At 38.7% G+C, this 21,101-nt stretch overlaps 1 protein-coding gene across 2 annotated transcripts; it reads left to right on the top strand.

Annotated features, from left to right (window-relative positions):
* The first annotated feature begins 237 nt into the window (after window positions 1-237).
* LOC117721995 (olfactory receptor 10X1-like) lies at window positions 238-8,442 on the top strand. 2 transcript variants are annotated; one of them, XM_034520910.2, is made up of 2 exons: window positions 238-290; window positions 6,976-8,442. In XM_034520910.2, the coding sequence occupies exon 2, from the start codon at window positions 6,987-6,989 to the stop codon at window positions 7,917-7,919; it is 933 nt and encodes a 310-aa protein (XP_034376801.1). In that variant the 5' UTR covers window positions 238-290; window positions 6,976-6,986; the 3' UTR covers window positions 7,920-8,442. The 2 variants fall into 2 exon arrangements, with proteins under 2 accessions (XP_034376801.1, XP_076769887.1); XM_076913772.1 differs by lacking the exon at window positions 238-290 and adding an exon at window positions 322-700.
* The last annotated feature ends 12,659 nt before the right edge of the window (window positions 8,443-21,101 follow it).

Raw genomic sequence — 21,101 nt, forward strand, 5'->3', positions numbered from 1 at the left:
CCAATGAAAGTGAACTAAATGCTCATTAGTATTCTCAACTTTACTTAGGCTTCCTGCCAAAAAAAAATTTAGCAAGCAGCAGAAAAAAAGTTTTATGGGCATGTTGAATTCTGCACACCTCAAATCCCCAAGGATTTGCAGAAATGTTTCAAAGGTCACATGTTACACAAAACCCTTTAACTAATGAGAGAAAATTATAAAGTTGAAAAAAAAAGTTTTCTTCTTTCTCTGATGAAAGACAACAGGGATCTCCCAGGCTCTCCTAACCAGAATCACACAAACCTCAAGAGGTGAGGAACCTCAACATTTAAAAATAATCACAAAAATATCTTACAATGGCAGACAAAAAAAAAAAAGGCTCTGCCCACTGTCATTTAGCGTTTGGTGAGGCATGAGTGCAGCATACTTAATCACTTAATCTCATATCACCCAATCTTGAGACATGGGTAGATTCAATCTACACAAACTAGCAAAGCCTTGCTCTTGCTGATTGCACAAATTGAAATACAAAAGGCATAGTCACTTTCTTAAGATTGATAAAAAAAAAAATCAGTAATAAAACTAAGAGTCTGAACCCTTATACCAGTGATTTTTGTGATTCAGTTCTTATTTTGAGTGAAGAAAAATACATGCTCTACAAAAACCATGAGGAATACTTCCAGTAGCAGTGACATTCTTTGTAACATAATGAAGCAACAAGGTAGGAAAAGTTCCACATCCTGTGACTGCTCTCTTTTATTAATAATGAATTATCTCCAATCACTCATCATTTCTCTTTAAAGTTTGAAGAAGTATATGGCTCTTTTGTTTAAAAAATGATGAACAAATAAAAATGGGCATAAGTTGATTAACTTCAGAGAAAGTTGAAAATGAATTTGGCTCCAATAGCCTCATCCAAATTCTGCAGCTAGAGTAGAGGGAGAGTCTGAAAGCCAAACTGCAGTATAATGATTCATTCAGTAAAAGTCTAGCACAAAGTTATGAGCAGAGAAGGAAAGGCCCATTGTGAATGTATACTGGTTCTTGTTTACACTGCAGAGTACTCCAACGTGCTTTTTTTCTTTTCACCTATTTTTATCTTTTTTTTTAATTTTAAGACTTATTTTTATTTTCATCTCATTTATATGATGTGTATTTGTCTGTCTGTCTGTCTGTCTCTCCCCTCTCTCTCTCTCACTGTGTGTGTGTGTGTGTGTGTGTGTGTGTGTGTGTGTGTGTGTGTGTGTATACCATGGGTATGTAGCTAAACCAAAGGACTTCAGAAGACATCAGATCTCCTGGAGCAATAGTTACAGGCATTTGCAAGCTGTGTGACATGAATGAAAGGAACAAGAACATAACTATGGAAGGACAGCAATTACTCATAAGCACTGAGCAATTTCTCAATCCATGTTTTTTTTTAAAAAGACAGAACTTCACATTCTAGTGCTTTCGTCTATCCATTCTATCCTGGAATTCACTGCTGAGCCTAGGCTGGTTGTGAACTCACACAACCCTCCTGCATCACTTACCTGAGGGCTATGACTACAGACACATAATACTATCATGCCTAGGTTTTCATCTCAAAATACTTCCAAAATAAGGATGGCCTTACAAACAATACCCATCCCTGCTTGTGTTAGAACAAAGTTATACATGTTGAATAAAATCTAACATTTACTTGTATATACTATGTTATAAAGAAATCACAAAAATCTTTTCTAAAGACACAGAAACTAAACCAGCTTCTTGTTTTGTAAATTTTTTCAATTATATTGTTGATAAATTAATTTAACCCTGTTGATTTAGAATACATAGAATTGAATGTATTGTTGAGTTGCTGTAAAGTGAAAGTATAAGAATTTCGGTGTATACGATAGATGTAATAAATGTGTAAGACATGTTCCATCTACTATTGGAAGAAATGTGTTTCCACGTCTTAGGGGAAATGAAAGGGGCCTAGTAGGACTTATTTTCCTTGGGAGGAGTGGGATGAAAGCCCTGAATACTACAGAAAACTAATTAGGGAAGAAGTGGAACAATTAATTAAAAGCAAAATTTGAAATCAGGAAGAATGACAGTGAATTCAGTATTAAGGAGTCTTACAATAAATAACTCACAGGGAAGGCCCTAGTTTCCTAAAAATCAATCCAAGCATCATAGCCTTAGGCAAAAGAAAATAGAAGTGGGTATTCACGTAGATTTAGATACTGAGACAAGTTGACTGAAGAAAAGTAGAAAGGCAAAGCAAGGAAATTTTCAGCATGCTGTCCATGGAAGCCAGGGAATGAGGAATGATTTAACCAGGTGGAAGAAGACAGAGGAATCAAGAAAACATGTAAGAGTTTGTATATGAGGACAATAGAATGAAAAAACAGCTGTAAGGTGGGGTTCACAGGGTTGTACATTCTCTCTGGAACTGTTTGGAGGTTGACAGTATGTTTCTATGCCTCTTCTGTCACTGCCAAGACAGATTCTTCCATAAGAAGCTTAACCCTGAGCTAAATCTAAGCACTTTGGAAAGTCTGTTACTCTACATGTTCAAACTCAAAGTAGTGAAAAGTAAAACAGACACTATTTCTAGAATAGTCACTTTCTGCTCGTCTTTTTTTTTTTTTTTTTTTTTTTTGGAAATTTAGGACTCCTTTATTGAATGAATAGTATATGCAAGAATACCATTAAAATGAAACTAATGCTACAAACTGTAATTTTGAAAATAAAGCCAGTATAACAGGAACAAAATATACACAACATTGAGGAATGTTTGATTTCAACCCATGATGCATTCCTCATCTTCACAATTAACTTAAATGTCTGTTAAAACAAAACTGTGCCTTGGTCTAACTTCAGTGCTTTTTCAAAAAGCAACAACATTCTACAATTCTTTTGCTTTGAGATATTTGAGATTCACACATTTGTTCAAGTACATAGATTCAATTCCATAGCAGTTCTGTAGATCATGTTACTCTGTTAGTATGTTTGCTAAGAAAGTACCACCTCAAGTTTGGACTGCTTAACCTTGACATGAAATTCATTTTAGGTGTGGGTTTTAAAACAATGAGATGAAAGCAAAACTCTCCCGTCCCCCCAGGAACAAAGAGGTCTTATTAAAGGATAGAAACTCAAGTCTACCCTTCTACTCTAAAGAACATTTCTTACTAACATTTCTGGTAAGGCAATAAATGCTCCAGAATAAGTTTCAGCATACACTTGCAAAGATTACACGGTTTAATATTTAATAATGACAAAAGGAACAAAACAAATAAAGAAAAAACAAGAAAAAAGATGTATCAAAATTTCAGGCTCAAAATACATATTAGACAGCAATGGCATTATTTTTGGAAATAATGTAAATGCCATATATTTGCCAAATAATGTCATGCTTATTAAAACTAAAGTTAAAAACTTAAGAGTTGTACAGTAAATACATTATGGAGGGCTATTTATCTAAATATTAATACCACAATGTGATTATTAGCCAGATGATGAAGCTGCTACTTGGGAACATAAGTACTGTACAATTTTTACACAGTAAGGCATTTTATTCAGCATAGAATGAAAACAGAAACAAAGAATCAAAATATTGAAAGTTTATAACCAAACATGAGTGTTTAATGTGACTTCAGTTTACATTTCAACTTTAAATGAAGATTATTTAGCTCATCACACCACAGTAAGAAAAACAGGTAGTTAGCCACTTATCTAACCAACCAAAAGGTAAAGTGCTTTTCTGCTTGCTAGTGGCAGAGAAAGGGCTGAAAAACACCCATACAAAATCATACATGTACTACATGTCAAATCCATCAACTGAGCTATAGTACTTGAAATCCTTTATATAACTATTGACTGGCCATAATTAACCGTGGCACCTTCCATTTTTCTTTAAAAAATAATTACAGTAGTTGTAACTTATCATTACAACACTTATTGAGAATTCGTGTCTTCTTTTTTATTTTTATTGTTGTTTTCTGTTAATTTATTTACTCAGCTTACATTCCAATATCAGCCCCCTTTCCAAGTCTCCCATCACACCTTTTACCCTCATTTCTATCCCCTTCTTCTCCAAGAAGGGGTAAATCCCCTTAAGTGTCACCGCACCCTGGCACATCAACTCACTGTAGGATTAGATGTATCCTCTCCCACTGAAGACAGACAAGTTGACCCAGTTAGGGGATCAGGATCTGGAAGCAGGCAGGCAAAAGAGTCAGAGACAGCCAATACTCCAGTTTCCAGGGGACCTGATGAAGACCAAGCTGTACATCTGCTACATATGTATGGGCCTAGGTCCAGCTGAAGCTAGCTCTTTGGTTGGTGATTCAGTCTCTGGGAGCCTCTAAGGGTTCAGGATAGTTGACTCCACAGGTCTTCCTGTGAAGTCTCTGTCCTCTTTGAGTCCTTCAATCCTTCCTTTAACTTTTCCACAAGGGTCCCTGAGCTTCATCTAATTACCCTCCAACATCTCACAAGGACAATTGTTCAACTATTTTCTTGACTTCCTAAAGTGTCACCTTAAAAGTCACCTTGAGGAGTGAAGGCATAATGATTGATCATGGTCACATTCATAAAGAGGAAAACAAAGGAGAGTAGGATGCTGAGAAAAGTGTGATTCCATTTACAAATATGTCACTTACTAGATATAATTATTTACAAAGTAAGTTAATCTCAACTGTCCTACATGGATCACAGCTCTCTTATGCTCCTCATATTTATGCAGTGAAGTGAAAAATGGATAAACATTTGAAAGAATTTTGGGAAATATAGACTCCATAAATGCTGGTTATCAAATATGTTGACATGTGAGACAGGAAAAAATAGCTCTGCCTAATAGGAAGCTGAATACATTAATTATATATACAAGCATTATATTGTGGAAGTTGGGGAAATAAGATTAAATAGATGAAGAATTACTGAAGAATTTACATGAAGACTTCACAATATTTGTCTTTGGGTGATGAGCTTGCATTTAAAAGTAGGCATGATATCAGTTGCCTCCTGTTTTAAGCTTACATACAGAATCTTTCTCTTTTAGTCTTGGACCTCTTGATAACTCCTGTGAACCATAAGAATCCTGGGACATTCTAATACCGATCCACCTGTCCCCTTAGAGTATCCAAAGGGAAGTGTATGTGTGCGTGTGTGTGTGTGTGCATGTGTGTGTGTGTGTGTGTGTGCATGTGTGTGTGTGTGTGTGTGTGTGTGTGTGTGTGTGTGTGTGTGTTTCTTTTAATGATTTAGGAACTGGATGTCTTCTTCAAATAGGAATAATGATTTCAGGTTTCTCAAACAATTTTAAGTGATTATCCAAGCCTAGACCTAAAATTTTTAGAAAGTCAAGTTTCAGTCTTAATTTAACAAACTTAATGCTACACAATATGTAGGAATGGCCATGTGAGGCTACTTTTGTGTTTTTTAGTCTTCTTGTTGGCTTTTGTTAACTCGACACATATCTATATGTATCTGGGAAGAGAGACTCTTGACTGAGAAAAATGCCTCATAATACTGGTCTATAGGCAAATCTGTTGGACATCTGTTGATTTTAATTAGTTAATTAATTACCATCCCAAATGCTGTCCTGCTCCTAGTCTCCCTTCATACAGTCCCTCCCCTATCCCCCATCCCCTTCTCCTCAGGGAGGGTGCTTTGGCATATCAAATCTCTGGCTCATCCTCTACTACTGAGGCCAACAAGGCAGCCATGAAGACTAAAGTCTATGTCTGCTACATATATGGTAGGGCCTCACTCCAGCCTGGGTATATTCTTTGATTGGTCGCTCAATCTCTGAGAGCTCCCAGGAGTGCAAATTAGTTCACTCTGTTGTCTTATTGAGTTCCCATCTCAGGGCCTTCAATCCTTCCCCAAACTTTCCCATAAGAGTCTTTGACCTCCATCCAATGTAGGGCTGTGGGTATTTATATTTATTTTAGTCAGCTGCTTGGTAGAGGCTCTTGGAGGACACTTATGCTAGGCACCTGTCTGAAAGCATAACAGAGTTTTGTTAATAGTGGGAGGGACTGAAGCTTGCACATCAGATGGGTTTCAAGTTAGGCTGGTTATTGCTTGGCTATTTCTTCAGTCTCTGCTCCATCTTTGTTTCATCATTTCTATTAGACAGAACAAATTTTGGGTTGAAAGTTTAGTGGGTGATTTGCTGTTCCTCATTCCTCCACTGAAGGTCTTATGAGCTATAAGTGGTGTCCTTTTCAGGTTCTATGTCATCAATGTTGAGCATCTTGGCTAAAGTCACCTGCATTCATTCTTGAGATTCTCCTTCATCCCAGATCTCTGGGATTTCCCACATAGTCTCCCCAACCTCACATCCCAACAGCTCCAGATCTTTATTCTCCTGACCCTCTGGGCCTGTCTCCTATCCCTCACCAAATCTGATCCTGCAAGTCCCTTCCCCTATCCAACCCCTCTCCTAAGAATAAAACTAACAGATGTTATAGATCAAATAGATTTAACAGATATCTATAGAACCTTTCATGAAAACAAACATTTTGTTGTTTCTCTGTTTAGTTTCTGTTTTAATGACCTGTGCATTGGTGAGAGTGAGGTATTGAAGTGTGATTATTATTACACACTATTATTGTGTGATGTTGAATGTGCTATTTGAGCTTTAGTAAAGTTTTACAAATTTGGGTGCCTTTGCATTTGTGGCTTGGATGTATAGGATTGAGATAACTTTTTGGTGGGCCAACAACTCAAGAGAGGTCACCCATACATAGCATTAGGGTTTTTTATTGATAGTCAACTTTGTAAGAAAAGAATAAATGATATTTTAGATGACATAATGAGTCACAATTAAGATATTATTGAGTAAATGAATACGTAACTGGGGAATCACATCTTCTACATACATGGTTGAGTTATGCCAAAATGAATGGAAAATTAATTACATGTTGTAATCTCATGATCTGTAGTATTCATGTCATGCACTTACTTAATTTGAATATATAAAAGAAGTATTGAAGGTTTTTTTGTTCTTTCATATTACAGGAACCCAAGAAATGATGATCAACCAAACAATCCTGAAGGAATTCATTCTTGTAGGCTTCTCTGTTTACCCACATGTACAGACCTGTCTCTTTGTGGTCTTCCTTTGCCTGTATATGGCCACTCTTGCAGGCAATCTGGCCATCATGGGTTTGACTTGGGTGGACAGATCTCTCCACACACCTATGTACTTCTTCCTCAGTGCACTCTCCTTCTCTGAGACCTGCTATACTCTGACTATCATCCCCAAGATGCTGGTGGATCTTCTGAACAAGGACAGCCACATTTCAGTCATAGGCTGTGGCCTGCAGATGTGTTTCTTTCTGGGTCTTGGTGGAACACACTGTATCCTACTCACAGTAATGGGATATGATCGATTCTTGGCCATCTGCAACCCCCTCAGATATCCTCTTCTAATGACCAATGTTGCATGTAGACAACTTGTAGCCTCTGCTTGGGTTGGAGGCTTCTTGATTTCACTAATTGAGATAGCTCTGATATTCAGGGTGTCTTTCTGCATACCTAACCTCATCAGACACTTCTTCTGTCATATGAGAGCAGTTCTGAGGCTGTCCTGCACAGACAGTAACTTCACAGAATTCATTGTAACACTGATGTCAGTGTCAGGTTTGCTAGGTACATTCTTGCTCATCCTCCTAACTTACGTGTTCATTCTTTCTTCTGTCCTCAAGATCCCATCATCTGAGGGTAAACAAAAGGCCTTTTCCACCTGTGCCTCACACCTCACTGTGGTCATCATCCACTTTGGCTTTGCATCTGTTGTTTATATGAAGCCAGAAAACTCCAGAGGAGATGACACACTCATAGCAGTTCCGTATACTGTCATTACCCCATTCCTCAGTCCCATCATATTCACACTCAGGAATAAGGATATGAAGAATGCTTTCAGAAAGATTATGAGAAAGATGGTAGTCTTGAAAAAATAATCTTATACTATTACTGTGAATATTTCATTTCTTCATTAGTTGCTGGAGCATTTGCTATGTCACCTTTGGAGAATGGCTTGGATATAGAAACATTTAACTGTAATTTTACCTGAGCTTTTCCAGGCATTTTGCAAGCTTGTTCAGGAAAGTTATGCAACCTGTTTATTACCCTTTGTTCTGGTGAAGTGGGGATTCTGCAATTCAGTTTCTGAGTCTCCTGCATCATTCACAAGTGAGAAACAATGAAACAATATGATCAGCAGCAACACTCACATTCAGGAGACTTCATTAGCCATTAATTTAAATATAAAATTTTTCTGGCATAGATTGCAATGCATTTGATTAGACTTTCCAGTAGAAAACTTATTTCTTGCAGAAGATTTATGTTGTAAAGCCCAATGATGAGCTATTTGTACAAACATAGATACGCATAGTATACACACACTCACAATCACACATATGCACTTGTTAAGTATTCAGAGCACACTGATGACTGATTAATAAATATTTTTATAGTGTTCTACTCATGACTCTGGCATTACTTGACTTCTAAATACTAACTTCTAAGTATAGAAGACCTTTTTAGGACATCCCAGTGAATAAACAAGATACCAATACCTACTACCTACATGATCTGTGATTTGTGGAATGTTTGATACTAGAAATGTGTTTCTTTATTCTCTGTAGCAAAGAATTTCAAATGCAATTGTTGTGGTACTGAGATATTTAATCCCCAAATTGCATTTTTAAGCAAGGTGAATCATATATACAGCATTTAATCCCAGGTAAAGTATTAAATGTTTACACTCTACTGAATAAAAAAGAAACTGAACAAATTTTGCAACAGAAGAACAGTGAGAGAGCTTTCTTACAATGTGGCCCTAAAAAGCTAGAAATTTCCTTGAAAGTGTGTTAAGAACCACTCTAACCCACGTTTGGGGGCCAAAATGTCACGGAATGCTCTGTCAATGTTGGAACCCACACTGCCAAAAGCCTTGGGGGCCAAGTTGTTAGAGGTTGCACTGTCCCAAGTTGCTCAGGTCCGCGGGTCAGGGTTCAGCAAGAGAGAGAGAGTGAGGGCGGATGAGAAGAATGGAGACCAGACAGAGTGTGATTCAATCCCGTTTATTCTTCAGTCTCTCTTCCTAGTCCAAGTCCCAAGTCTTGAGTTCCTAGTCCCTAGTTCCTAATCCCTAGTGCTTCCAAGTTTCAAGTTTCTTCTTCCAAGCTCTCTTCCAAGTGCCTGCTACTGTTGGGAGCCAGCTTTAAGCAGAAAGCGGCTAGAAAGCAGCTATCAACTTTGCAGCCATCTGGAACCATATACCCTGATAGAGACTTGTTTTGCAATAGCCTACAACAGCTGAAGCATACTCTGATAAATATCTTGTTTATCCCACATAGCTTGTTTTGCTGTTATTGACCCCAACTGCATGGTGCACGTGGTAAAATGTCTTCAACTGTGTTCTCCTGCTTGTGCTTATAAATACTCAGGGTTTCCTTGTAATAGAGAATAGAGGAAAGAAAGGAGTAACTAGACTTGACTACACACTCTGGTTTGTCTCCATTCTTCGAATCTCTTGCCCCTCCATCCCCACTCTCTCTCTTGACCAGAGCACTTAGCCCCAAAGTGTGAGACAGTGTAGACAGCAAATTAGTAGCCCCAAAGTGTGGGGCATTGTGGGCCTCAACATGCTACCTAATGCCTAATAACTAACTCCAAGTTGTACTGAACTCTTCTGTCTGCCTCTCGACCTTTATATGTCTCACTTCTAAGCCACACCTCTAAGTCATGCCCTTAAGTCACACACCTTTAAGTCTCACACATCCAAGGGAAAATCCTGGGGATCTAAAGCAAGATGTTATCAGAGTGTTCTCAGCTGTTGTAGGCTATTGTAATCAAGTCTCTTACCAGGGTATATGGCTCAAGATGGCTGCAAGGATGATAGCCGCCTTCTGTCGGCTCCCCACAGGTCTCCCTTTTTAAATTTTTTTTCAAAAGGGAAGGCTGGGAAAACTTACGGAAACTGTGCCTGTCTTAGGTTGGAACAAATGACCCCAGCCTCCCTTTCCCGTCTTTGGATACTCAACAGCCATTGGTTGAGCTCCTGTCTTAGGATGGTGAGGCCTCCCTTTTTAGGGGCAAGGGTCTTGAAGTGTTCTCTTACCCGTCTTTGACTATCCAGCTTAGCGCATAAGTTAGGGGATAATTCTCCTTAGTCTGATGACAGAGGTTTTACAGCTTACTACTTCCAGCCTGTAATAACAGACCTGTGTGGGTTTCATTTGAATAGCATCTATCTGTTGTTGTACAAAAGCCATCAGTTTGTTGAACAGCATGGACCCAAGAGACAAGAGACTTAACAATGCCTGAATAGTCAGTATAACAGCAACACTTTTATTTAAGGGCAACACATAACTCCGTCTATGAGAGGAGTAAAAAGTGTAAGCCTCTTCTATTCTGTTTACAAATGTCTTATAGCAGAATCTAAATCTATGACTGTCATAGTGAGTTTTCTCCTGGGTCTAAATAATTTTCCTCACTAAATGATAAGGTGGGGAACTAAGAGTCCAATAGAGCCACCCTGGAGGTATGGGTGGTGATGTCTCCTTCCACACTGGGGACTTCTCAAGTCAGGTTTCCTGGTTGATCTGTTCCAGTTTGAAGGCAATTAAGAAGCATTTTCATGTTTCTGTGAAGAAAAAAATACGCTTCACAGGGGGTTTATTCCTCCTTGGATTTGTTATTGTTGTCTATTTGTTTAATCAATCTCTCTGTCAGCCAGTGTGTGGCATCTGCAGTTTGGGAATGTTTGCAGACAGAACCTCTTCCCCAGATAAGCACTGGATATGGTCCATTCCAGGTTCCAGTTAATGGGTCTTTCCAGAGGACTGTTGCAAAATTCTTTTTGGTATCAGGATGCCAGAATCTATCTGTAGCGGATTTTCCTTCAGAATCCAAAGTTAAAAAATTTAAAATAAAGAGCATGTGATGAAGAATATTTCTGGGGGATCCCTTGATAGTGTACCATTCCCCCTTTTTATTTTTTTTCAAATTGACATTTAATGGTTCGATGTGCCCTTTCTACCATACCTTGGCCCTGTGGATTATATGGAATACCCATTTTATGTAGTATTCCCAATTTTTCACAGAATTGGTGGAAACTGGAGATTGTATAACCTGGGCCATTGTCAGTCTTTATCTGTTTAGGCACACCCAATACAGCAATTGTAGCAAGCATATAAGTGATCACATGCTTGCTTGTTTCTCCAGATTGAAATGTCACATAAATGAAATCACTGTATGTATCTACACATATATGTATATATTTTCGATTGCCAAATTCATTATAATGAGTAACACCCATTTGCCAGATACTGTTTGGTGTCAGTCCCTTTGGATTTATGCCCAAATGAGGAACTGGTAAAAGTGTAAGACATGATTGACATTGTTTAACAATTTGTCTAGCTTGTCTCTTGTCAAGTCTCTTATCAGGGTATATGGCTCAAGATGGCTACAAGTATGATAGCTGCCTTCTGTTGGCTCCCCACAAAAGTGTTTCTCATTTTTTTTCAGTTAATTAACTATGATCTCTAGAAAAGGTATAAATTTTGCATGAAAACACAGTACATATACGAGTTTTTTAAAAGACCATTGAAATAATGAATGAAAATAGTCACACATGGGCTGGGAAAGCAGAACAAAGTATAGGTGAGTGAGCCCCTGTCAACTAAACTACCCCAAACCCTAGGCTTGAGTTTCCCAAAGAGCATTTTACTGCCCTCCTCCTTCCAACTTTACTGCCACCTCATAACCAGGACACTGCCCTAATTCCAGCATTCTTCAGCTGCTCAAGTGCAGCCCACTAAGTCAGAAACATAGAGAATAGCCTCCCCATCTCCATTCCCCGCTGCACCAAAGACCAAGCAAATTGCCAGAAGTTCAGCCCCAAACATGGTCAGACACTCCACAGTGGTTCAGAAGTCAAACAGGCTACCAGAAATTCATGCTACAAAGCCCAAAAGACTAAAGCAAAAACATAAACAAAAAAACAAAACACCCATCCAACAAAGCCAAACTAATAAATCAGCATCTAGACATATAATCATGCCAAACTCAGGTACTTAAATGCCAGTGTAATAACACAAGCAACAGCCAGGGCAATATAAAATCATAAGAGCCCTGCTATATTGTGATAGGAAGACCTGAATATTCCAATGTAGCTGAAGCACAAGGAAAAGATCCTTTAAAGAAACTTAAAAAAAAAAAAAATAAAAAAAACAACAACAGTAAATTGGAGAAAATCAATAAATTCCTTAAAGAACACCAAGAATACCTGGGGTTGGGTGGGGGATGAGAAAAACAGATAAAGGAAACAGTTCAAGACATGAAAATTAAAATAAAGGCAATAAACGAAAGGTTACCATATTCTAAATAGATTGAAGCAGAAAAGAAAAATTTTCTGCTACATAATGACCCAAACACTAAATGTACAGAACAAAGAAAGAACACTAAGAGGTGCCAGGGGGAAAAGCTAAGTTCTGTATAAAAGCAGACCGATTAGAAGTACACCTGACTTTGCAATAGAGACAGAAGGGTCTGGAGAGAGGTCTTACAAATTTTAAGAGACTACAGGTGACATTCCAGTCTACTATTCCCAACAAAAATTTCAATCACCACAGATGCAATAAACAAGAAATTCTATGAAAAGAAAACCAAATTAAACCAATACCTATCCACAAACCCAGCTGTACAGAAGGTACTAGAGGGAAAACTCAAACCCAAGCTTTTAAAGTTAACTAGTCTGAAAAACTATGCCAAAAAAAACATAAAATAAATTTTCCCATACCAGTAAAACCAAAAGAAGGGAAGCAAATACACAGACAGACACATACATACATAAATACATGCATACATACATACATACACATATACATACAGTCACACACACACACACTACCACCACCACCAACAACAACAACAACATTAAAATAAAAGGAATTAATAATTATTGATTGTTGGGAAAAAAATAAGGCTGGGGATCCCAGGGTTCCTCCAGCCATGCTGTGGGCAGTCTGCTGGGAAAGCTCTGGGTTTCTCCAGCTGGAAGTTGGGCCCGGCTGCTTATTAACTAAAGGCCTCTCCTGGGCTCCTCACGATTCCTCATGGCATCGCTGCCCCAACACAGGAGGAAGTCCTTGGGTTTCCAAAACCGGTTTATTCACATGGTGGATGGTGGATGGATCTGATGCATACTCCCTCAAACCCAGGATCGACCTGAGTTAAAAGGGGAGGGAAGAAGGGGGAGGGGCTGGGGAGGAATGTTTAATCGGCTCCACCTCTGGCCTTCAGGTACCTCATTAGTATGTAAATCCCTCTAGGGCCTGTTGGAGCCCTCCACCTGTGTGACTGAAGGGTGAAGGTGGAATGGAGATTAGACCTCGTGTTAGGCCCAACAATTGATCATTAATATCTCTAAGATATTATTCCCCCCAAGAAAAAGACGGAGCTAACATAGTGGGTATAAAAACAAGATTCATCACTCTGTTTCATACAAGAAACATACTTCAACATCAAAGATAGATATTGCCTCAGAGTAAAGGGCCAGAAAAACTTTTTTATGCAAATAGACACAAGAAGAAAGCGAGGGTAGCCATTCTGACATCTAATAAAATAGACTTCCAACCAAAATTAGTCAAAAGAAATGGGGAAGGACATTTCATACTCAACAAGAGAAAATACTACCAAGATGATGTCTCAGTTCAGAGCATCTATGCCCCAAATGCAAAGGCACCCTCATTTGTTAAAGAAACATTACTAACACTTAAATCGTATGTTGAAGTAATTATTTAATTTGAACACTGGTCAGGCTGACTATCTAAGCTGTGGTGGCTCTGCCTAGTTTAGCCGCCATGTTCCCCAGCCAGAGGACACATGTGCACTGCAGCTAGAAACAGCCAGCCAGAAACACTGGCTCTGCCACCCACAAAATACCAGAATGGGAGATGGCTCTGCCAATCTTCCATGATGTCTCTGCAATGCTGGACTTTGCCCAGACCATCCCACCATCCATGCGGTACCCAGTATGAATGAAACTCTAATGCTTAAAGATTAATCAAAGGCTTTATATGTTTGGTAATGTTCAACAACAATATGCTCATACAATTAGAGGTGTTTCCCAGTTAGCTAACCTAAATATAAGTTGTTACCTGTGACTGTTCTCCATACCTGCATAGCTCTTCATTCTCCTACACCTCTGCTCTCTCCCTCGCCTCGCTCCTCCTCTTTCTTCCTTTTTCTCTTTCTCTCCTTACTCCTCCCATCTTAGCTTCTCCTACAATCATACATCAAAACTTACACATTAATAGACTTCATCACCCCTCTCATACTGTGAAAATAAAATTTGAAAGCAGCATTGAAACAATAACAAGAAATTCATGGTCAGCAAAGACCACCAACAATTTGTTAAATTTAGTCATAATAAAATATTAAGTCCCTGCAGGGGCAGGGTGACCAAAAATAAAGGCATGCAAGGGTGTACCCAGACAAGTCCAAACAAGCCCAAGTGAATAATGGGCTATCTGGTGTTTACTTCTCTCTCCCTCCCTTTCTGGGAGGTCCAAGGTTCTGCAAGTTCTGCCAGTTCTGCAAGTTGCTGATGTTTGAAATATCCAATCATGTGTAGCCACGTGAAAGTGCAACCAATCATATGTAACTGCGCCAAATTTTCCTGCTCTCCCCAACCCCTACCCATAAATATCCCAAGTTTCCTGGGTTCTGGGTCGGAACCTCTATCTATGTTCCGGTCCGAGGGCCCTCCATTTGCACAGGGGATCAGGCCTCTGTTTTTCCCTCACTGTACAGTTGTACAGTTGAGTGTACAGTACACTCAGATACAACTGATTCACCCTACCCAATTAATAAAACAAAAAGGGGGAGATGTAGAGAGCTGCGCCCTCTGCAGGTGGGCACCTTAAGGGCTGAGCCACCAGCAGAGCCGCACCCCGGCTTACGAGTAATCGCTATTGCAGAATGTCGCTCACATCCGCTGATGATTCTGGCTGATAGGTTCCATGCGCAGGTGCAAGGGCTAGGAGCACGCCAACTCACTGCTCCACCTGGGGCATCCTGTGGGTAATGGGCAAGCAGCCAATCAAGTATGTACACGCCACCTTAAGGGCTATTTAAGCTGGCACCTTTCGGGGTCCTTTGTCTTCCTCTTCATGATGCAATAAACGCTTGCTGCAGAAGGATCTGAGACTCGCGTGTGTTCTTGCTGGCAAGACGCGCCTGCGGGTTAGAAATATCTATTTTAATTGAGAGAAACTTAAAGCAAGTCCACTAAAATAAGGGACAAGACAAGGCTGTCTACTCTATCCCTGTATCTTTAATATAGTTCTTGAAATTCTCGCTAGAACAATTTGACAACTTAAGGAGATCAATGGGATACAACTGGAAAGGAAGAAGTCAAAGTAGATGATATGATATTGAAGATGATATGATATGATAGTATACATGTCATACCCTAAAACCTCTACTAGAGAACTCATACACCTGATAAACAACTTCAGCAAGGTGGCTAGATACAAACATACATCCAAAAAATCACTAGCCTTCCATTATACAAAAGTTAGACAGGCAGAGAAAGAAGTTAGGAAGACAATATCCTTCACAGTAGCCACCATAATATAAAATATCTTGCTATAACACTAAACAAGCAAATGAAAGTTTATGACAAGAACTTCAAGTCTCTGAAGAAAGAAATTAAGGAAGATATCAGCAGATCGAAAGATCTTCCATGCTCATGGATTAACATACTGAAAATGGCCATTTTACCAAAAACAATCTACAGATTCAATATAATTCCCATCAAAATTCCAACACAATTCTTAGCAGATTTTGAAGGAACAATTCTCAACTTTGTATAGAAAAACCAAACAAAACAACAACAACAACAACTCAGGATAGCTAAAACAATCCTGAACAATAAAAGAACTTCTAGAAGTGCTACTATTCTTTACTCCAAGCTGTACTCCAGAGCAGTAGTAATAAAACTGCATGGTATTAGTATATAAAAAGACAGGTGAGTCAATGGGATCTAATTGAAGACCCAGAAATAAACCCACAAACCCACAGACACTTGATTTTTGACAAAGAAGCCAAAACCATTTATTGGGAAAAAGAAAGCATCTTCAGTAAATGATGCTGATCTAACTGGATTTCTGCATGTAGAAGAATGATAATAGATCTATATTTATCACTGTACACAAAATACAAGGCCAAATATTTCAAAGATCTCTACATAAACCAGATATACTAAACCTGATAGAATAGAAAATAGCAAATAATCTTGAACCCATTGGCACAGGAGACTTTCTGAACAGAATACCAATTGTGCAGGCACTAAGCTCAACAGATACTGGCATGAGAAGTCCCATTACCCATTACATTCTTTTCTCCGCAGCTATAGACTGAGTTAGCTTTTTATTAACTAATCAGAGGTGACGTAAATGAATTTTTACAGTTCATAGAGAGGAGATGTTCCAAATATCATGACAATGCCAATGTCTGAATTTCAACCAGATCTCTGGGCACAGCAATCAGCATCTGAATTCATAGTGAACACAACATACTGGTGAGGATGTAGAACAAAGGGTACACTCCTCCATTGCTGGTGAGAGTGCAAACTTGTACAGCCACTTTGAAAATCAACATGGCAATTTCTCAGAAAATTGAGACTCTACCTATCTCAAGACCCAGATATCCCACTCCTGAGTATATGCCCAGAAGATGTTTCATCCTACCTCAAGGACACCTGCTCAACATTTTTCATAGAAGCTTTATTATAATATCCAGACACTGGAAACAACCTAGGTATTTATCAGCTAAAAAATGAATAAAGAAAATGTGGTATGTTTTCACAATGGAGTATTACTCAGCTATTAAAATCAATGACATCATGAAATTTGCTGACAAATGGATGAAAGTAGAAAAATTATCCTGAGTAAGACCAACCAGTCCCAGAAAGAAAAATACAGTATGTTCTTACTTATAAGTGAATATTAACAGTAAAATATAGGAGAATCCATAGACCTTAAGATACTAAATAACAAGGAGAACTCAAGGGAGCCATGCAAATCTCACTAATAAGAGGAAACAAAATAGACATCATGAGTGGATGGGGAGAGGGTACTGGAAAGGGGTAGTGGGATGGGAACAGGGAGGAACAAATGTGGGAGAGACAACTGGAATGAGATGGGTCACTCTGGGACAAGCTAGAAACCTAATGCAATGGAAACTCCCAGGAATCTGTGAGGGTGACCCTACTGTAAGGCTCCTAGCAATAAGGGACAGAAAGCATGAACCAGCCATCTCCTGTAGCCAGGCAAGTCTTTCCATGGAGGTATTGGTACCATCTCAGCCACAAAACCTTCAACGTACATTTTTGCTGCCTATGTAGATGTGCTGGAATAAAGGTGACACAGAAATTGTTAGTATCTAACCAATGACTGTTACAGCTTGAGGCCAATTCCAGCAGGGGGAACCCATCCATGACCCCAGAGGACCAGGAACCAGAAGCTGGACAGCCCAGAGACCCATGATAGAACAAAACACAAAAGGCAAAAGAAAAAAGTCAATGAAATGATTTCTAATAATATTCTGTTATACTCATAGATTGATGTCTAGCCCAACTGTCATCAGAGAAGCTTTACCCAGTAACTGATATAAACAGATGCAGAGACATACATCCAGACATTAGACAGCACTTGGAAAATGCTTCAGAAAAGGGGATACAGAACTGTAGAAGCTAAGAGCATCAAGGACATCACAAAAAACCCACAGATTCAACTAACCTCACCCCATAGGGTCTCACAGAGAGTGATCTGTCAACCAAGGATCCTGCATGGGCTTGATTAGGCCCTCTACAATGTGCTATAACTATGTAGCTTTGTCTTCTTGTGAGATTCCTAACAGTGGGAGCAGGAGTTATCTCTGAATCTGATGCTCGCTTTTGGAACCCTTTCACCATACTAAGATGCCTTGTCTAGGTTTAACTGAAGATGTGCCTAGTCTTACTGCAACTTGATATGCTGGAGCCTAGCCTTTTTAGAAAGAAACTGAGGAGTGGAGGAGGACAAAGGGGAAGTGGGGAGAAGGACTGAGAAGAGAGGAAGGAAGGAAAACTGTGGTCAGGATATAAAATATAAATATTTTTTAAAAAGTAAGAAAATAGTCACATTTAACAGTTCCTTGAGGTTACCACTAGCTATGGTGACCCTTGCTTTTCATGGAATCATGTTTAGAACACATCTGCTGTGCTCAACCTGTTTTTAAAAATGTAAGCATTAATGATGTTATTTTAAGTTGTGTCTATTACTGAAATTGTGTTTTATTTTTAATCAAAGGAATAGTATTTACTCACTCGTGATATGGGTAGATATTATATTTAAATCTAGAACTGAAATTGGAGGATTAAAATAAAATGTACAAAAGCAAAAGCCATGTGTTTACTCTCATGTGTAGGAACTAAAAAAGACTATCTTAACATGGGCTAGTGATTACTAGAGCTTAAAAAACTTTAGTAAATGCAATGTGTTTGCATTACTTATAATATTGAACTACGAGGCAAGATGTGCCCACTGGTTCAGTGTGTTGCATGATGGCTATGGGGCAACCAATCACTCTCTAATTGAATTCAAGAACTATTCCAAATGAGGTGTGTTAGTCAGGGTTTGTATTTCTGCACACACACAAAAAAATCATGACCAAGAAGCAAACTGGGGAGGAATGGGACTATTCAGCTTACACTTCCACATTGCTGTTCATTACCAAAAGAAATCAGGACAGGAACTCACATAGGGCAGGAACTTGGAGGCAGGGGCAGATGCAGAGGCCATTTAGGGGTGTGCTGCTTACTGAATTTCTCCCCCTGGCTTGCTCATCTTACTTTCTTATAGAACCCAGGACTATCACACCAGAGATGGCACCACCCACAAAAACGATATACAACAAAAACCACCAAGTCTCATTTGTGTTGCTCACGAGAGCATGGTCAAACTCTCAGTAGCCAGCTCTTTAAAGAAACTGAATCTGTCCCGTATCCTAACCCTGGCATAAGCTATTCATTGTGAGGAGATTTCAAAGTACAGAATTTTTCTCAAAATTCTTGCTGAACAGTATTCACTGAAGCCTGAATCGGAATCATGATGATTTGGCTTAAATAGCAAGGTGTCATCTATATGACTGAATTGAATGTTCATTATTTTGCCCTATGTTTGCAAGTGTATTTTATTTAAATTTTGTTAGTTTATTGAGTCTCCTATTGTGTTTTGATCATATCCATCCTCTCCCTAACTATTCCCAGATACGTGTCCTGTTGCATTACCAACAAATTTTCTATTTTTTTTGTTCCTAATCACTGCCAAATTTTCCTTTTTATCCCCATCCTTCTCTCCCATGGTCCCTCTTCCTCTAGTTAAGCATAGCAAATATGGTCTTCTACAGTTATTAAATCTAAGACCCAAGTTAACATTTCTAAGCAGTGACAGCATGTGTCTATCTCTTCCTTATACTCAGTGTGTCGAATGAAACCCACTGATTTTCTCTTGTGCTTTGTCTATGTCTTTCTTAGAGTTGTCATCATCCTTCCATATTAGGCTAAGCAAAGGTTCTCAATCTCTGGCTTGAGACCAATAAATCCTTTCCACAGGGGTTGCATATCAGATATCCTGTATATGAGATACTTACATTACTATTCAGAATGGTAACAAAATTATAGTTATTAAGTAGTATTTTTGACTTGGGGGTCACCACAAGATGAGGAACTAAAATATTAAATAATCAGAGCATTAGGAAGGTTGAGAAACACTGGGCTAAAGCCTCAGACATAACTCTAAAGCTTCAGTTCCTTATTGTCCCATTTAGTCTGTCAAAAAAGACTGTAGCTGTGTATCACTTAACAAGGGTTGCATATTCTGATAAATACTACATTAGTGACTTTAAATAATTGTACAAGCCTAAATGGTATAAAATAATTAAGGGACATGGAAAACAGAAGCCATCTGAGGCTGCTATAGGTGCAACCTGCATACAATTTATATAAAACTTTCATTATGCACATGTATCAGAAAATTCTAAAATAACAATGGCTGGGGTGGTACTTGGTACTTTAATATAAGCTTAGCATGTCTCAGGCCCTGAGTTCATTCTCTAGTACTGAAAATAAAAATGACAAAAAATATAATATAAAAATCACACAAACTCTACTGGCATAGTTGTTTATTATCATTATTAGCTTTAAAATATATATAAAAGAAATACACTCTAGAGTTATGATGAAGTAAATAAGCCAGTTAGTTATTTGTTGTCATTATGAAGTATGCAATACACACTATTTATGTACTAACATTTCATGAAACTAACAATGTACTATGATCATTTACACCAGCATCATAATAAGGCTCCAGAATAGCACTGCTTTACTTTATTTAATGATAAGAAATTTCCAGGTTCTTTATCATCAACAAAACTGCTGGTGGGTAGTTGTAAAATCTGTTGCATGCAGTAGTGTTCTTATACCACATGATTGTTTTAGCATATCTACTGTCCTGAAGTCACAGGAAGTGTTCGTTACTGCAGAGAAGATCAAGAATGTGTGTTTATTGCACCTCCCTCTACCCTTAACATGGCCATGATACATAAGTGATCCATAACCTTAGCCTGGATCTCAAGAGGGAAGCTGCTTCATCCAGGACAGCTTTAGCAAATGACAAGACCAAAAAGCCATGTCCCCATGACACCAGTCAAGAAACCCAGAGTTGTAGGAGAAAGAATTCATCACATTCATAAAATGCCTCAGGTCAGAGCTTAGCTTCAACCTCTGCTATCCTCATCCCAGTTGTTCTGAGTTCTACGCTGTCTTCCTGGGCCAGTTTTATCTAGAAACAGGTCTTGGGGGAATAGAAATGTAAGCAGAAAAGGATATTTCCCTCTTTCATCTTATAACTACGTTAGGAAAACAAAGCACATATCCAACACATAGGTAGACAAATGGTAGGATGCAAAGATGAACAAATTTGACAAACAATCATGTCCTCAAAGCCCAAATAGAGTCTGTGAGAATCTATCTATTCACAGCTTTCTTGCTTCATCATCTCCTTTCCCCAACAGAATTTTAGACTTGA

Source organism: Arvicanthis niloticus, chromosome 16 (assembly GCF_011762505.2).
Source record: "Arvicanthis niloticus isolate mArvNil1 chromosome 16, mArvNil1.pat.X, whole genome shotgun sequence".
NCBI classification, from domain to species: domain Eukaryota; kingdom Metazoa; phylum Chordata; class Mammalia; order Rodentia; family Muridae; genus Arvicanthis; species Arvicanthis niloticus.